General features: G+C 43.5%; 1 protein-coding gene across 1 annotated transcript in view; it reads right to left on the reverse strand.

Moving 5' to 3' along the window:
* Positions 1-1,415: 1,415 nt before the first annotated feature.
* CAMK4 (calcium/calmodulin dependent protein kinase IV) overlaps positions 1,416-19,705 on the reverse strand; it is a gene marked incomplete at its 3' end in the record, with an annotated part of 146,121 nt that continues 127,831 nt past the window's right edge. The window contains exons 7-11 of the mRNA XM_084278740.1: positions 18,001-18,075; positions 13,534-13,609; positions 8,953-9,079; positions 5,295-5,447; positions 1,416-1,580 (exon numbers count right to left, since the gene is read on the reverse strand). Coding sequence (XP_084134866.1) covers positions 1,416-1,580; positions 5,295-5,447; positions 8,953-9,079; positions 13,534-13,609; positions 18,001-18,075 — 596 coding nt within the window. The remainder of the gene's footprint in view (positions 1,581-5,294; positions 5,448-8,952; positions 9,080-13,533; positions 13,610-18,000; positions 18,076-19,705) is intronic.

A 19,705-nucleotide genomic window follows, 5' to 3' on the forward strand; every position in this document is an offset into this window, starting at 1 on the left:
TTTTTTTTCAGCAGCTGGCAATTTTTTAAAGGTAAGTTGTGCAAGGCCTAACAAAATAAAAACAAAGCAAAAGAGGAATGTGGAGTGTATTAGGGTGTTAGGTAGCTAATTAAAAAGTAAACAAACACAAATGACATCACTGTACATCAGGTTCTTTTTTGCCATTTCTGTAATATATTAATAACATTATGAAATTCACATGCTATCAAAGAGATAACAAACAAATGTAAACGGTCATACACACTGATGCATGTTAGTTTGTCAATTCCTATCAAATACGTTCAACAAAAAAAAATCAAGATAGCTGAAGAGCCTGACCCTAATTTTGCAAGCTGATCATGCACACAGCTTTTAACTTCAGACACAGGAGCTCTGGGTGGATGCAAGGTCGGTGCTGGTGGATCACTGTAGTGGAAGGGCCCTTTTTTAAGGAAGATCTGGACTAGTTATGCTGACAAGTGGAAACTGGTTACTCATGAGGTTGAACTATCTGGGAAGCAACTAGATCGCACTACTCACTCCCAGTCTTTGTGTAACGTTGTTCCCCAGAGCAAAATCATTAAGTTGTGGAATAGCTTCCTTCAACCACTTACAACTTGTGTAATTACAGATTACTCCCTTAGGCCCTATAAAAACATTTTCTAGCTGCACAGGTTAGAAATTAATGAATAAATATAATGGTATTTCAAAAATTTGCATCTAATCTAATCCTCTTTTACTCTATGTTTTTGTTTTGCTAACACTTTACTAGAGAATGAAATGGCATAAGTCTGAGTAATTTTGGTTGTCATTAAAATACTGTATATAAACAGGAAAAGTCAGAGTAAGGCATTCTCAACACAAGCTTGAGGAACATACATTTTCATGCCCAGTGGAACTAACATTTCAATTTCTTCCCAGAAGTAGTGGAATGTTGGTTTTTTTGCATATAAATCCCCAAATATTTTTTGAATTTTACAGATAAAAAGCATTATTTCGTACATGAGTTTTAAAAGCATCGGCTTGTTATTTCCTTCCATTTCGTCTACTGCAGGACTATGAATCTGGAAGGAAGCAGTTCAAACTCACAACATACAGAAGACACCTACTTCCATAAAACCAAATTAAATTTTGTTTCAAATGCCACCTAGAAACACTGGATAGATGTATATGAAGTATGCGCATTACGGTAGGTAGTTAGTTATCCCCATGTTTTCACCTGCCGGTATTACTGCAAATAAGACTGTTTCCATGACATGCCTTATGGAACAGTTTACTATTTTCATAAGCAGTCACATGCATTGAAGGTAAGATCACCAGCCAGTGCGTTTGGCACCCCAAAGCAGAACCAGAGAGGCCAAGCTTACGAATCTCTCTTGCTGAATGACAAGCTAGCTGGTGTATGAAATGACAGATCTCAGCTGAAACACGTTGACCTAAGACATTTCTTCTGGAGCTGCTTCTGCTTCCTGAGTGGGTTTCTCTTCGGGTTTGCTGTCATGGACAGGAGATGGGTTACGGCTGGGCTTGTTGCTGTCATGCATGCTGTGACTGCTGGCACTGCCGAGGCGGGTTGATGCCACCACAGCTTTCACTGCAGCCTGAGAAAGACAGGAGCAAGCAAACATTCTTTAAAGGACATGATCTGTCATAGCACTGTCCCCAAGAGAATCACCTTTACCTAATCACCATGGTAGTGTTAGATTCAGACACCTGCCTGGGCTTGGTCAGATTTAGGTGGCCACCTGAAACACAGACTGAGGCTTAAAATGGCTGCTTTCACTAGGTTACAAGTAGGCCAATATGAACACAATTTTTTTTTTTTCAGCTGCACATGCTACTCTTTTTTTTTTTTAAAACAGTTCAGATCTCCCACCTTGAGGTTATATGGCAAAAAGAAAGTTATCTGTCCTCATAACAATAACATTATTATCATGGATTACTCCATGAAAAGTTCACAAAGCGAAATAACTTGTATCACTGTTGCACTATTAACATATACCAAGCACAGTGGTGCTGAGCATACAGACAACTGCCTATGTACATATTTAAATACACATCGGGTGTAGGCTCTTATGTCACATGAATGAAAACACATACACACAATAAAACAGTTATCTGAGCCCGTGCCTTGAAGACGTTCACTGCCTGAAAAAACAAACACACAGAGGTGATGAGAAGAACTACACATGACCACTCTATTTTTGAACTGGCTAGCTTTTTGGTCAGGATCACAGCAACAAGTGTGTCTGCAGGGAGGGGTGAGGAGTATAGCAAGTTCTAGCGGATGCCTGGGAGATCTAAGCATGCAGGTGGGAAAAAAAAAAACAACCCACAAGAGATGCTCATGAATGAAAAAGGAGACTAGAAATGGTGGCAATAAAGATCATCTAATGGATAATATGAAGCCAAAGTGCAAGGAATGCACCAATAAAGGGTAATTTTGCAGGCAAGAGTCTGGACTTCCTAAAGGAAAATTACATCGGCACTAAGGATGAGAGGACTTCAGACATCGGCCACTCAGTGATGCTGCAAGGTGTACAGATACTTTCACACTAAGTTACTCTCACTAGCCATGTGGGTGTTTACGACACAAATTCCACGGGAATTTTCCTGTAGGAAAGCCGATCGCGACTGCAAAGCTTTATTCCGCAAACCCACGTCATGAGGCCGAGCAGGCGCGCTGCCTGAGGTGCCTGTCGGGAGGGAGCGGACAGGAGTCCGTTAGCGCCTCAGGCAGCGCGGCGGGAAACCGCCTGCGCCAGCGGGGCAAGGAGGTGTGTGGGGGGGAAAGGGCCGCAGGGGAGCGGCCGGTCGGTGGGCAGTGCGCGGGAGGGGAGTGCGGTCACGCAGGGGCTCCTGTGACGAAGCGGCTGACGACCCATCCCCCGACCGCTCCAGACCAACCCCCCGCCCCACGCGGCGCCCGCGCGGAAGGCCGAGAACGTGTGGGCGCAGCAGCCGCGCGCGCCGCCAGGCGGCGTGACGAAAGGAAAGCGGCGCGAGGGCGAGGCGCCGCGTGCGCGGCCCGTCACGGGGACGTGGGTGGCTGCGGGGGTGGCGGCACTGCCCGGGTCCCCATCCCCGGCTGCAGCCGCCAAACAGGTACTGCCCGGTCCTTGTCCTCCGCTCCCGTACTGTTAGGCCGCGCCTCGCTCGTACCCGCCTAGCTGCCCGCACTCCCGAGTACCAGCAGAGGATCGGGAAACACCCCCGAGCCGCCAGTGGGGCGGGACGCCTCCTGGTTTTCTGCTTTCTTTTCTTCTGGGGTTTCTGAGGGGGCAGGAGTTACCTGCCTAAAGCTTTGTGCTTCCTTCTGTGCATGTGGATGTGTAAAACTATTTATGACAGCAACTGCTGTTGCATGGAGCCGTGAGTTGAAGCGGGGAGTTCATTGTTGCCTTTGTTGTGGTTCTTCTGTGTGTTGGGCTTGTGCTGGCCTTGGGCAGACCTGGGATGGGCATGGGACAGGAGCTGATACACTGCATGACACCTTGATATGGTGGGACAGGAGCTGATACACTGCATGACACCTTGAGATGGTGGGACAGGAGCTGATACACTGTATGACACCTTGACATGGTGGGACAGGAGCTGATATGCTGTATGACACCTTGACATGGTGGGACAGGAGCTGGTACACTGTATGACACCTTGAGATGGTGGGACAGGAGCTGGTACACTGTATGACACCTTGTAATCAAGGACTGTACATGGTAAAGAAAACAAAATTCTACAAGAAAGGTAATACGACACATGCTGCTAGGAATGTGCAAGAGAAGACCACCACTGGGGACCGCTGCCTCAACCCCTCCCCCCAAAACTTCATGAAAACCCAGACTGCATGCATAATGACCACATGAACATATGTGAATATGGATGTAATAAAAGGTGTAAGCCCTTGGAGAAACGCACACAAGATTTGAGACAGGAGTCTGTCTTCATGTGTCCAATGCTGTACCAAAAGTTGCTATTCAGTCTAAGAGAGTTTCTGTAACTGGCTGCTATGGTATCACTGCTAAATCCAGTTTTTACGGGAATTAATTGGAGATTTGGTTATTTAATATGAAAACAGTGTTGAAGTTAACTTAGAGAAATTGCTTTTATACAGAGAAGTGTCAGTTGGTTGATGATATAGGTCTAAATAAACTAGGCTTTGAGAAAAATTTAATTGGTGATGAAAAGTGTAACAATGCAAAGAATCGAAACACACAGAAAGGGGCACATGTTTCCTTGTGACCTCCCAGGGTGGGAATGTAACAGCTTACTCATAAATAATGAGATTTATGACTGCTCATGGTCAGAAATCTTTTTGACATAACACTCTGTGGCATCTTCATTGAACACACAGCAGTGCTGCTGTAGGGATAGAGCACAGTCCTAATGTAGTCAGTTCTGCACGGGCAGAGCAGCACTGTGAATGGGATCTACAGTGCCCACGACCTTTGTAAATGGCAAAACTTCTTTCTTTGCCCTGTAGAGATTCTCTCTGGCACGTCCTTCCTTTCTCAGTCACTTCTGACACTTCCGGGAGGAGAAAGTCCCCCCATGTTGCATCAGTGAGGTGCCCAGCTGCTTGTTGTTTCACTTTAAAATATTTCCCTGCTTCTTCCCATGATAGATACATACACTAACTGGTGAAGGAACAGATTGATGACTCAAAGCTAATGGCATTTTCAGTGCAAGTCCCACCTGCACTCCTGCCTTGCAGCACTTAATTTCCAGATACAGAAAGCTATTGCACTTTTACTCTCAGAAGTGTATGTTTTGAGCCTGTTTGTCTTAACCCATACATTTTATGGACCCACACACATGAACTGCTGACCCTGGATCATAACAGAATGGCTTAGGCTCCTGCTTTGTATTGGTAGGTATAGAAACTGAGGGTGGGTTACTAATCAAAATATGCTATAGTGGATTAAACATCTTCCAGATTTACAGATGCTCATGAAGAAACTACTCAGAATTTTGTTCTTTCTGATCTAAGAATACAGAAAGTGCTACTAGACAAGATGGGCAGATGGACAGAGGCAAGGAAAGAAGGGGAGGAAAGGGAGGAAGGTAAGGATTTTGTGAAAGCTCTGCACATTCTCAGCAGTCCTGTCTGTGGTGTTTAATTAACAACACACATTTGTATCAGTTTGGCTGCAGACAACTAAATCACCTTCAACTTTCTCATCTTCCTAAGTCATCTTAAACAAAAAGCTTTCATACCACTATGGAATGTTGTCCTGGAAAGTGCAAGGTTTTTCTAAGGCTGCTCATTTTATTTATGCCTTCATGTCCGAAACAGAGACTTATGTCCAGTGACTTGCCTTAAGTTTACGCCGAGCATTGAATTCTTGAAGTTTCTTTTGTGCATTGTCCATATGTGCAAAGTTTGCTGCCTTCCCTGTCACCCATGGGTGCTGTAGAGCCTGTAGAGTGGTGAGGCGCTTCTTGGGGTCTAAAACAATCAACTTTTTAACCTGCATCACACAGAAGAAATACAGAAGATTATTAACCTTGTTCTTCATTTACATTTACTGAGTTCTGCATTTTAGGACTTTGCTCTTGGTTTGGGAAGCATCTTAGAAAAAACATTCTTAACCAACCAACAAGAATATGCATTCAGTTTTTTCACATGTTCTGACATTTCTTGGTACTCCATAAACAAACACTGTCTGGGAAGAGGGAAGGAAAAAAACCCAGCCAGCTCCCAACTTGTAAGAGTATTTTCCAGTGCAGCTGGCCTGTCTCTGCATGGGCTGTTGTGTGTCTGAAGACAGTAGTGTCACATAAACTCAAAAGAGATTCTCAGAGTACCCCCAGCCATGCAGTTCTTTTAGCACTATGCCAACTTTGGGATTTGGACAAGGTGTGAATTGGATTAGAAAGTTTAAAGTCCAGTGTAAGCAGCTCATGCAGACGTGTGCCATGCAGTCACTGTATCACAAATGGAGTTTTTCTTTCAGTCACCACAAAGCCTCATGTACACAGGATGTACGAGTATTCCACAGAATCACAAGGTTGGAAGAGACCTTTAAGATCATAAAGTCCAACCGTTCCCATCCTATGCTAAACCATATCCCTAAGTACCTCATCAACCCTTTTTTTTGAACGCATCCAGGGAAGGTGACTCAACCCCCTCCTTGGGCAGCCTGTTCCAGGCCCTGACAACTCTTTCAGTGAAGAACTTTTTCCTGATATCCAATCTGAACCTGCCCTGGCACAGCTTCCTGCCATTCCCCCTTGTCCTATCTCCTGTCACGTGGTTGAAGAGACCATCGCCCACCTCTCTACAACCTCCCTTCAGGTAGCTGTAGGTGGTGATAAGGTCTCCCCTCAGCCTTCTCTTCTCCAGGCTAAACAGCCCCAGATCCCTCAGCTGCTCCTCATAGGATTTGCCCTCCAGCCCCTTCACCAGCCTGGCTGCCCTTCTCTGGACTTGCTTGAGGACCTCAATGTCCTTCTTATGGTGAGAAGCCCAGAACTGCACACAGTACTCAAGGTGTGGCCTCACCAGTGCCGAGTACATGGGCACAGTCACCTCCCTTGACCTACTGGCCACACTGTTTTTGATACAAGCCAAGATGCCATTGGCCTTCTTAGCCACCTGGGCATACTGCTGGCTCATATTCAGCCTGCAGTCAACCAGCACCCCCAGATTCTTCTCTGCCTGACAGCTCTCCAGGCAACCTCCCCCAAGCCTGTAGTGCTGCATGGGGTTGTTATGTCCCATGTGCAGCACTCTACACTTGACCTTGTTAAACTTCATCCTGTTGGTCTCAGCCCATCGGTCCAGTCTGTTCAGATCTCTCTGAAGAGCCTCCCTACCCTCAGGCAGATCAACACTTCCTCCCAACCTTTGTCTCTTATCCTACTTTTTAAGCCAATGCTATTTGTGTTACTCTTTCTGGTACTGAGTCCAGGGAAGCTGCTCCTCTGCAAACACAAAAGTAGGAAACTGGGGAAAATGATGCTGCTAACATATACCCCTGCGAGTGGAGGTGATACAAACTTCTGGGTACAAAGTCAAGCTACATTTTTTGGGTCCTGCTGTTCTGTCTGGCCAAGTTCTACTTCAAAAAACAAAACAAACCAAAAAAAAGTGAGGCTGGAGTAAAGAAGTGTATGGATGGTACTGACTCAGCAGAGCCGCAATTAATGCTACTGTCCTGATGCTTCCTCTTGGAGCAGAGTGCAAGTGACAGCACAGGGCTCATGGTAAACATACATGTCCAAGTGTGAGGGGAGACTTGCTTTAGGGGTCCTTGAAATTTCCCTGTAAAAAAGCTATTAAATAAAGATGCTACCCTGAAGTGGGTGCAGGAGAACAGGCACCATGACACATACCTGCTGTGAGTACATGGAGGAGGTTAAATAAAACAAATCACTTCAACTGAACAAAACACTAGTGAAGCATTTTATGGCAAAATAAGTTCTCCCTGGAACCTTCTCTTCTCCTAGCTGAACAAGCTCAACTCTCTCAGCCTGTGTTCACAGAGAAGGTGCTCCAGCACTCTGATCATCTTTGCACTTGCTCTAAGAGCTCCATGTCTTTCTTATATTGGGGGTCCCAGAGCTCAACACACTACTCCAGGTGGGTTCTCATGAGAATGGAGTAGAGGGGGAGAATCACCTCCCTTGACCTACTGATCACACTGGTTTTGATGCAGCCCTGGATAGGGTTGTGTTTCTGGGCTGCAAGCACACACGGTCAGCTTATGTTATCTACCAACACCCCTAAGCCCTTCTCCTCAGGGCTGTTCTTAATTCATTCTCTGCCCAGCCTAGTCCCCATCCCTTGTGCTTGGGATTGCCCTGACCCATGTGCAGGACCTTGCCCTTGGCCTTGCTGAACCTCATGAGGCTCATGTGGACCCATCTCTCCAGCCTGTCAAGGTCCCTCTGGATGGCATGCTTTCCCTCCATCATGTCAACCACCATACACAGTTTGGTGGTGTCACCAAATCTGCTGAGACTGCACTCAATCCCACTGTCCATGTTGCCAACAAAAGATGGTAAACGACACCAGTCTCAATACCACCCCCTGAGGCACGCCACCCACTATTGGTCTTCAAACCTTTGGTTGAGCTATCAAGTGCAACTGTCCAGCCAATTCCTTATCCTCTGAGTGATCCATCCATCATATCTGTGTCTCTCCAATTTATAAACAAGAATGTGTTAAGTGTCCAAGACTAAGATGGGGATTTGGGCAACCTGGTCTAGAGAAGGGTCTCCCTGCCCACGGTGATCTTTGAGATTCCTTCCAGCCCAAACCATTCTCTGATTCTCCAATTCTGTCACACCAGACAGCATGAAAAAATGGAACTCAGCATTTGTGTCTTCAATGTTTGTGGAATAAGTGAATTGTGAAGTTTCTGTTGACTGAAAATCAAACTCAAACATACCTATCTTTTCAGATAGGTATCTCCTGGATCCAATCTACTTTATCCAGTAATAAAAGAATGCTATGTACGTAGCACACCAGATCTTGCATTTTGCTAATGGAACAAATTTAAAAATAGTGAGTCTTTCCTCATCTACTGAGAAAAAGCTTAAATGGACTGGAAAAGGCCCCCAGGAGGGGTTGTGGATGAGAGACCTTCACTCCTTTTTATATTCTTCCAAAGTGCAGATGTTCCCCTGAAGCTGGTTGCCTTGCACAGAGGTACAAAAAACCACCTCAGGAAGACTATCATGAAAGACAAACATACATGAACACTGTGGTAGCTGCCAGTAATCTGTGCCTTAGTTTACAAAAGAACTTGGACATCCATGGTTTTGCGTCCAAAATAACAGCACTGGACTAAGGATATTTAATGACACTGTAATATACCAGGAATAAGAAGGAAAGCAAGGACCCATATAAACAGTTAGTTAATGCGTTATTCTGCCCTCACCCCCAAATGGGCTCTCTTTCTCAGTGGAAGTGATAACTAGCCAAACAGGTGTCAGTAAGACAGTCCAGTCTTGTTTTGCTTTACTTACTAAATCCTTGGCATTCAGAGACACGTCATCCCACCAGGGAGACACAAAGTCATATTCACAGTTCAGGATTCTTTTAAACATGTACTGATCACCCCTTTCGTCGTAAAATGGTTCAAAGCCACAAAGACTGCAAGGATAAAAAAGAGAGAAATTTATCAATGATTAATGAGTCCTGGGCTGTTTGAAACAGGTCTTGATATGATCTTGCTATGCTTCATGTCCTGTACACTACTTTAGGAAGACAGACCTGGATGTACTTATGAACTCCTAATACTACAAAGCAGAGCAAACTGTGGTTGTAAGGATTCATAAGCACTGGGGAAGGCTGATGAAAATGTAGTTTTTTCATTTTCACATATCTGTAGTTGGAAGGATTAATACAGGGACTTGATGTGAGAGTAGCCATGCAACAGTCGATTCCTGTTTACCTTCTACATGCCAATAAATATTGTCTAGCAGGTCTTTGATCTGCTGGTCTCAGGCTGAAGGCTCCTGCACTATTTAGTCATGCCTCAGACTGAAACCTTTTCTCACCCCTGCTGTCTTCTGAAAGTCTTCTCCAGTTCTGTGTCTTTTCTAAGTGGGTGCAAACATCATTCTGCAAATTAGGATAATTAAGTTTTCTGTTTTAGTCTCCATTACAATTCCTGACCTTGGATCTGTTTTTTTTTTTTTTTGTGACTTGATTACAAGCACAGACTAAACATGTTAATAGAGGAATTATTATTAGTCTTTTTTTGAGGGATAAGAGTGAGCTGGAGAACCACATTTTACCTGTGAAATGAGAAGGTTTTATACATATAAGACTACTTTTTTTTATTACATTGCTCTACATTCTTTCATCCCATCAGCTGAAGGTAAAAACCTTTGGCAGTTTTTCCATCATTTCCAAGCAATGGAATGATGGGAAAACAACAATGGGCTGTAAAGAACAAGACAGCAACAAGTTTAGAAATTTTTACCTCACTTTTTAACTTGTTTTTATATTTTTAAACCAAATCAGTGTGCTCTCCTGAAAAGGGGGACAGATGTTCAAAGAAGAAATGTGTTTTTGAGAGCGATGGATAGCCATGGGTGAAACAGCTGCATCTCTGCACTGCTGATATGGAGAAAAGCTCCACTGTAAGCATATTCTAGGTGTGTTACTCGTGCCCAAGTCTGGCAGAGGTGGGTTTAAAAAGAAAAGGGATCTGACCACTAACTACTGTGCTTCAGTAGGTGGGAGACAGTCACCGTGCCCCTGCTGCTTCCCTCTTATTTGCCTGCCCCTCCCACCACCAGTCCTGAGCTTGCTTTAGCTCCTATTCCCATGAAGATCCTTTGCTGAGCAGAGATGTTGGGCCACTGACTGCTTCAGCCAAAAGTAGCTTCTGGTTACTAGGGAACGGATGGCATATGGTGGGACCATGCTTGAGTCTTGCTGTGACCACGTCTGAAGCCTCCCAAGCGATTCTCCATTTACTCCTAAAAATGTTTCATCACAACTCACTGCTCACCTATTGTTGTCATATTAATAATTTCTACAGATATGCTTCTACCAAAAAACATTTCCATTTCAGCAGACAGATTTTTCGCTACATGCCAAACTAGATCAATAAAACTAGAGGTGTGATTTCAAATTAGATGAATTAAAGTGGCATAAAACCCAGCATGGCTTCTCTTGATTTCATTTAAAGCAGGATAATGCTGATTCATTTAAAATCAATTACCTACCAAATAAAGGAAAAAACAATGTAAACAGGTTCAAAATCAATTAGAAATGACCAGACAGTGTTTTGTGCCCTTTTAAGTAAGTTAGTAAAAAACCACCTTTAATTAAATCCATGCAATTTTGACTACAGGCAAAGCCTCTGTATTTGTTGACCACTACCTATATCTCAGATGTACAGAAGTATTTCCAATGTCTTGCAGGAATACAAAAGGACTGGTCCTCTTTGCTGTTAGAATTATATATGTGTTTTACCTGGAGTTATGATAGTTATCATCAGTAGGTCTTCATATAATTTATAGCAGGAAATACTTCTGTCAAAATATGTGTCAAAGTTTTTTTAATCAGGTGAAAAGTCCACTTTGTGTTGGTAAGAAGATACAATTTTATCCATGTGCCTTCTGTAGCACGGTAGTTAACTCTTCACACACTCTTTTGGAGGCACATACAGCATATTTTGGTAGTGCACATAAGTGAATGATGAGAGTGAAGTTTTTCACTGTGAGAGTGATGGAGCACTGGAACAGGCTGTCCAAAGAGGCTGTGGAGTCTCCTTCTCTGGAGACATATAAAACTGTCCTGGATGCATTCCTGTATGATTTAGTCTAGGTGATACTTGCTCTGGAAGGGGGGTTGGACTAGATGATCTTTCAAGGTCACTTCTGACTCTTAACGTTCTGTGACTCAGTGATTCTGTGATAAGCAACACTGTCCTATAGTCTGCAGGACTAATGAAGTAGTTACTGTACAGGTAGATTTCTGGTCTCATCTTCTAGGCCATGAGAAATGTTGACCTACAAAGCTTTACATTGAATAGAAGAGTTTTAAATGTGGAGTATTATTAATGCTAAATGGAAATATGGCCAAGTGGATTGGACTAGCACCCTTTTTGCCTGGCTTGTTCTTGTAAGTCTTATTGGATTTTGAATATCTCCTCTGGAGATCACCTGCTCCAAACCACCTGCTCAAGCAGGATCACCTAGAGGAGGTTGCACAGGATTGTTTCCAGACAAGTTTTGAATATCTCCAGAGATGGAGATGCCATGACCTTTCTGGGCAGCCTGTTCCAGTGCCATCACCCTGAGAGTAAAGATATTTTTCCTCAGATTGAGATTGAACTTCCTGTGTTTGTGCCTATTGTCCTTTGTCCTGTCACTCACCACCATTAAGAGGAGTCTAGCCACATTCTATAGTCATTCACCACTTAGATAAGTTTTGATGAGATCCCCTCTCGTTCTTCTCCAGGTTAAACAGCCCAGCTCTCTCAGCCTTTTCTCATATGAGAGTCCCCTAAATAGCCTTTTAGCTCTCTACTGGACTGTCTCCAGTAGTTCTCTGCTCTTCTTGAACTGGGGATCCCAGAAGTGCTCACAATATTCCAGATGTGGCCTCACCAGGGCAGAGTAGAGGGGGAGGAGAACCTCCATCAACTTGCTGGCCACACTGTTGTTAATGCACCCCAGGATACCATCAGCCTTCTTGCCCACGAGGGCACACTGCTGTCTCATGGAGAGATTGTTGTCCACCAGGATTCCCAGGTCTTTTTTCTGCAGCTCTGCTTCCCAGCAGGTCAGCCCCTAACCTGTACTGGTGCCTGGGGTTATTCCTCCCCCCGTGCAAGACCCTACACTTGCTTCTGTTGAATTCCATTAGATTCCTCTCTGCCCAGCTCTGTAGCCTGTGCAGATCTCGCTGAATGGCAGCGCAGCCTTCTGGTGTGTCAGCCGTTTGTGCCAGTTTTGTATCATCACTCTTGAGTTTACAGCAGTACAGTGGTTTAACATGCCTTGGGAGCATTCTTTCTTGGCAAAAGACATGACAATAATTATATCACTATTATTACACACTGTACCCACTGGTCAGAGTTAAGGGGACACTAGAAAATAGGTCTGAATATATAAAATCTTCTTTACTTTTAATGTATAGGTATAAAAACATGTTGTATTCCCATAAAAGGTATCCTTCAACCACCACACACAACTACACAATCCATTTTAGCATTGGTGTTGCCAAGGGAATAAATGAAGTTATTTAATCTCCCACAAGGAGAAGTATCGATACATCACATACATTTTCCCCTCCTCAATAATCTTCCTTCAAAAGATTGTGTCTATACAATAAAATCATTACAGTGCTTATCATTTGAATTAGGACTAGCCATATTAAGATCCAGGCACAAGGGCCTACCTTTAGACACAACTGTTTGAAACTCTTGGTTTACAGTTTAAACTATGTATGGCCGGCATCGCTCACAGCTCTGTCAGCAAGGGTCTCCAGTTATTTCTACGAAGTGTAACGTTCACCATTGACCATTTAACCCATGGGACCGACCTGAAGACAGAGTCCAGGTCTATCCCCTGCCTCCTGGCTGAGATGCAGTGAGACAGCAATGCTGGTGGTGCAGCCAAAGTTGTCACACTGCCTGTGTTGGACACAGGTGGGGCAGCTGCATTTGGGGATATTCACAGGCACTCTGGAACTACAGCGAGCACCTTTACTTCTCCTTGTCCCATCCGTAGCTGTGAAGCTACTTAGGATTCTGGTATGTATCCCAGAGTTTGCATGAATGAGAGAAAAATGAAGATGCTTTCTGACACTTGTATGCTTGCATTTTTGCTTTTGGCAGCTCTGCTGCTATTCATTAACAGTGCAATTCTGCACAGCCCTTGCTGCTATTGTGGAGGAAGTGTTATGCTTATCAGATATATAACCTGAATGTTTTGCCATGCTCCTCTGGGGTTTTACTTACTTAAGATTAGGAGTATTACAATTAAACTTCAGGATCTCATATTTTACAGTGTCACAGGTCATAATGCCATAAAAACCTGCAGCTGCTTAGAAATGGACTGCCCCTTGGCACTGTCTGTACTTACAGGATGTAGGTGATAATCCCCAGAGACCACATGTCCACCTCAGGGCCATAGGCACATCCTCGCAGTATCTCTGGTGCTGCAGATGATAAAACACTTGTCAATAAGATGAAAGTTAAATGCAGAAATAACTGTCATAAAGTCAATTTAAACTCTGTACACACTTGTGAATGTCTTTTAAAAAGTTAGGGCTTGCTCCTTTAAGCCCTTAATTAGGCAAATAATTCCTCCCACTGAGTATAAAGCAACAGAAGTCATGTCCTAGTAAAACCAGAATAAAATGGAAAGCAGACTTTTCAGACAGGTTTCCAATTGCTTTTTAGTTTTAAATTTGTGGAAGGAGCCATGGAAAGCTACAGTGGCACTGGAGCTGCAGTGTGACAAAGGAGGTGGCATGCCAGTGTTCTACTTACTTATCTGGCACTTCTTTTTTGGTATTCTGTTTGAATTGTAAGGAGAGATTAAACCATTTCAGGCAATTGCTCTTGCAGCAGCATGGAGTAGGGAGGAAGGCAAGACAGTCTAGGGGGGCTGCAGCTCTGTGATGGCAAGAGGAGTTAATTTTGCCCAAACAGTTTGACAGAGACACCTCTAGGAAAGCTGAGCAGACTGCTGTATCCCTCAAACAATGTCTCTTGCTCCTGTACGTGACTAAAACTGTGCGTGGCTGCACACTCAAACTTTGATCTATCTACTTCACCGCCAGCCCCTACACCCCGAAGGACTCATAGGTCTTCACACCCTTGAGGTTTGCCTCTGCCCTGGGCAAACCCACCTGGGCACAGCTCCTGAGGTGGCAGGACAAAAATGCCACATCTCCATCGGAAGCAATGGAAATATTTGACACTGGGGGATGCAAGCACCTTCACTCTCTCACCTCTTGGCCACAGATAGAAATATCCAACTAATTCAGAAAAAATAATTAAAAAGACACTGTTGAGCCATACTTCCACATCTCGGAGCCCTTCTCCTCAGCAACCGTTGCACCTGTTTGAATATCCAATATGGGATGGCAGCACAGCCTGAGGCCACTGTCTCTGTGGTGCATGTGGGACAGCGGTCACACTTCTGGATCATAATAGACTTTCTGCGGCCATGTGCATCAGTGCATGTACTCCTTCCCCATCCCACTTAGACAGCTGTAAGCAGCTGGGCCAAGAAGGGCTGGGGGCTTCCCAGAATGTATACCGGCTCCCTGCTCTGCCTAAAGCTTTGGTTGTCCATCTGGACTGACCCAAGCTGCTGGCATGACTCTGCTTGACTCCCAGCCTGGAGGTCTCTGCTGGGGAAGCTAGCTCTCTGGAGGAATGTGCTGCGGTATCCCCAGGGAGTGATGGGTCCCTGAAACATTATTTTAATTGGAGTATACACAGATCCTTAACGGCCTTCAGGCAGCTGGCTCAGACTTCTTCAGCTTACCTGAAGGACTGACCATTCAGGGGACATGCCAAGCATTTTTAAAAAGCATTAATACAGAATGCAAAGGATGTTACTCATGAAATTTGAACATACGACTTGTAAAGCTGACAGGTGGGCAAACATTTGCCAGTCTACGAACAGACTTCCCCTGCCTCCTTATTCTTTCTGCTAGGTAAACTGATCAAAAGAAAAGGGCTGGTTTTGAGGGAGGACACTAGATCCCAACTGATTTTAACTCAGGTCAACCCCTCTCTAGCAAGACAGCCTACAGGTAGAGCAGCCAGTGCCCTTAGAAAAAGAGGTGCACCAAGAGAAGAGATGTTAACCACTCTTCACCCTGCCATGTTTGTTAATGCAATATGGGAAGTTCCAAAGTAAATTTTTCTGTTTAATGGCCAACATGTTTTTTCTTCTAGAGGATGTAATATTTCTTGGCGTGTCTTCTTGCTCAGGATAAGGGCAGAAGATGTTTTCTTTCACTTTTCTCCTCCTGCCACCTCAGTATTGGAGAATGGCCACAAAAGAGATCAAAAACTAGGTACATCGGACTGCCTTGCTGTTTGGACTGTGATTGTACACTTATATATCTTGCAAATATGTGGGGTTTTGTGTTTCCAGAAGTTTGCTTTTGGTGAATGGTTCTGACTGGTATGTTGCTCCTAGCTTAGAAGTTGGCTGTGACAGGCTGGTCAAGAATAACTGCTCTGTTTGGATTGTTTTTATGCCTTCCTGCAAACAATCACCTATGCCCTTCTTGATATGTTCACTGAAAGCACAATGTCCCAGCCAGTTCTTTGTGACCATCTTCTTGCTTTCAGTCCTCTGCACCACTTCGCATCTCTCAGGAACTGCAGATTAGTAGATCTTGATACCAAAGCATCCAGACTCCAGCATATGTTTTCCTTGCTGAGTCCTTTCTGGAGAAGCTGCTGATAGCTGGGTGGGCAGGATGTGGGAATTGGTGGTCTGTCACTATCAATTATTCATAATTTGATTTGCCATTTCCACAGTATTCCTCCTAGGTTTCCTCCACTTCTGGAAAATAATGCTTGAATACTTTCCAGGCACCAGGAATTCCGCATGGTCACTTTACTCTGGTCATAAAGCAAAGACCACATGTCCATGTGTGTAGGCACAGAGGTCCTTTTCTCTTCTCAGCATGGATGTTCAGCCTCAACCCTCCCCACCAAGTTGTCCCTAGTCTGGGGGCTCTTCTAAAGAAATAAGTCTTATCCTGTTTTTATAGTACACAAAGGCAGGCATAAAAGCGAGTAAATACTACATGCATGTAAATACTACAGACATGTTTTATAGCATTGGTAGCATAAGCATCATGATAGAACATTAATAGCCAATACTCAAAGTACAGCTTTATGAACCTAAACACACTGAAATTCAGTACTACTCCAAAACATAATTGGCACCCACGTGTGCACTTAGCAGCAAATGACATACAAATTAATGGACATGTCAGCTGAACTGCATTATAAGCTGCACCACAAGGCAACAGAGTAATCTCACAGTCTTCTCCAGTGTCCTGTTTTATTTGCTTCTACAGTTATAAAAGCACATGATGAGTCTTTAGTTTCCACACGTCTTGGCTCAGCTTTGTCCAAAACCTTACCACCCAGCACACCGATAGCAACTTGAAGCCTCTTACAGGAGCCCACTCAGGATCTAAAGTTCAGCAAGAATGGCAGAAATAGGTTTCTAGGCAAAATGACATTGGTTGCTGGAGATGAGCATTTACCATGGTAAACAAGATTATCAGTCTCTCTGGCCAGTAGCTGGTTTGCTGACATGAAAGTGCCTTTCAATGTAGATTGCAGAGGCACTTGCAATCCCTTTTTGAATGGGGTCTCCTTCTTCTGGATGTTCTGGCACTGGACAGTCTATTTCTGGCTCATTTTCTGGTTCCAGGAGTGCAGGAGGCTAGCTTCTAAGGCATGTGCCCAGGAGCTGGCTGTCCCTGCTCTGGCAGCAAAGCTGTGCACAAAGGTGCTACACTAAGAGCTCGGCAGCACACGCTCTGGCTGCCAGCTGCAAGGTTCCATAGAAACATGTAAGAACAGGATAACTGAGACAAAACTGTGCACATCTTCCATGGTTGGAAGGAGAAAGTGGCCTTTAAAGGCTATGCACTGAAAAATAGAAATCCAACATAATTAAGTATATAATTTCCTGATTTCAAAATTACTTTAGTAATTAAATTTACTGTCCTTGTGTAATACAGGGACTCACAAGTCAGATGTTTGCTCTCAAGTCATCCATAAACTCATGTTTGTTGAAGTATTGTGAATTCACAGGCAAATTAGTCATTATGGTAAGTAGTAGTTTATGCTGACTTTTACTTTCATGGTAAAACTGAAGCAAACCTCTGATTTTGTTCTTATTTTATCTAGGAGGAAAGAGTTTAGAGTCCCAAAGCTGTTTTACTGCTGAAAGAGATGACAAGAGCTACACCAGTCACGCTAGTCAACGAGATCTGCCATGAAGTACTCCATGATGCTGCACTCATAGTTGTGTTACACAGGTCCCACTCCAGCACAGACCTGAATGGTCTGAGTCAAGCCCCCATTTAAAAGCATGTATGTGCTGAAATGTTTTGGGGTTAGGGGATTCATTTGTTACCCTATAAGGGTAAGGAATAATTTGATTTCCTATCTGTTGATTCACTTCAATTAATAAATAATCATAATTACAATGATCTCTATGCAGTTGTAGTGTTTTCTATTATAACTTACATAGTCCAAATTTCTGTTGATGCCTCTCTAGCATTATTATAGTAATTTCAGGGGTTTTATGATGGTTAGACTTATATCCATGCAATACCATAGCGTATGTTTTGATTATTAAGCTTCAGTGCTAGAGAATTTGAGTTTAGAAGAATTAAGCCCACTGCCAGTTCTGAACTTTAGGTTTGTATTTCTGCTTTTTTTTTAGGGGCTTTTTGACCTTTTTAACCTTAGAAATAAGCATTTCACCTTGGAAAGAGAGAATGCAGCATCCTCGCATGAAGTGCAGCATACTGTAGATAACAAAACAACATACCGCAGTACCCTGGTGTTCCACAAACTGTCTTCATGGTCACCTGATCTTCCACAATCTTGGAAAGTCCAAAGTCAGCTGTTAAGATTGTTTAGGAATATTAATGCTCTTACTTCCTCATAACTTAACTTTTTTTTTTGACATTGTACATCTAATTAAAAGAACATATATGCATTAAAAGAACAGTGCCTTCATTTCCAGACATGAGGATCAATTTAAAGAATCTACCCAGACTGCAATCCACAACCAAAATTTGTACAACGGAATATTCCTGGCTCCTGCTTGACACAAATGTAACTTGTATTTTATCCTGAAGACTGCACAAAGGCAATACAATGGGATGCCTGAGGGCGTACAAGCAGTGATCCAGAAATGCATGTTACGTATACATTCAGCTTCCACTCTGTCAGTAAACCAGTAAAATTAACAGAACAAATTTGGGGTTAAAAATTGCGCATCTGTGATTTCTTGGATAAGGTTCAGAGTACACAATTCCTGTGAGACAAAATCCATATTTTGGAATTGAGCTTCCAGGGGCTGATGATTTTTAAAAGACATAAAAACTGAAGTATTCACCATTCTTTTAGTTTTCACTGAGAATAAACTGAGCTTCTTCAAATTTCAATTGAGGTGATGGCAATCTGGTCTCCAAAATGCAAAATGAAAGTATTTTTTGTTTGTTTTGGTGAATGTAAAAGTAAAAGTTTTGACTGCAGGATAAATATAGATCACATTTTATTCTAGAAGTACATAGTTAGGGTTCATTTGTCCCTAAAAGTTTAACATTTATGTATTATTATTTATCTAAACGGAAACATACTTTACTTTTATAAACACTGCCACTCATTCTAAATCAGATCTTAATTTAAACAAGTCAGTAATCCTGATCAGAAGATGAAAGAATCACAGCATTTAGGAAAATGCTTCAATGGCCCTTACACCACTCTGGTTGTCAAACCAAGGCTACTGGGTGCTTGCATCTGTTTAGGGCCTTGCCAGGAAGGGGAAGAACTGGGATGAAGAGTAAGCCATCCTGAGATGCTAGACTTTCCTAGAAATTTACAGGAAATTGCTTAAGGCTAGTTTATGGAAATTTGGTTCCTGCAATCCATGATGAACACCAGCCTGATGAATGTGTTAATACTCCTCATGCACTCCCATGCTCCCTGGTAAGGGAGCGAGAGGTGGTTGTTCCCTCACTGGTTACATACCACACAGAGTTCCTCTTTGATCAGACAAAAACTGAGCATCCTCAGTATTTTTGGAGGGTATGACTTTTGGAAGCGGCTACCATGCCCAACAGAACTGGCGCGGCATAAGACATCCCTGTCCAGGAGAGTCCGGTCTCACCTCACCCCTCTTCCTCCCCTCCACCGTGCTGACTGCGCTTAAGATGGCTTCCCTGTGCTCTTCACAAAGATCATTTCTTCTTATCCCTCAAATCTGCCTTCAAAACATGTCAGCTGTGCTTAGTTTGCTTTCTACCACTTATCTGCACATTTGTACTTCCATGCCAATGAATCTTTCCTCCTAAAACAGTAGTTTAACCACAGAGGCACAGAAGTGGTGCACGCGGGTCCGTGCCAATGTGATGATCCTTCTCGTTCCTCCTGAGTGCTTTTGTTCTCTGCCATGTTCTGCACAATTTTTTGGCTACAAAATCCTTGAGCAAGGATCAAGTTTCCTACTTGTTTTAAAAACACCATGC

Source organism: Gallinula chloropus, assembly GCF_964237585.1.
Source record: "Gallinula chloropus genome assembly, chromosome: Z".
NCBI lineage: Eukaryota > Metazoa > Chordata > Aves > Gruiformes > Rallidae > Gallinula > Gallinula chloropus.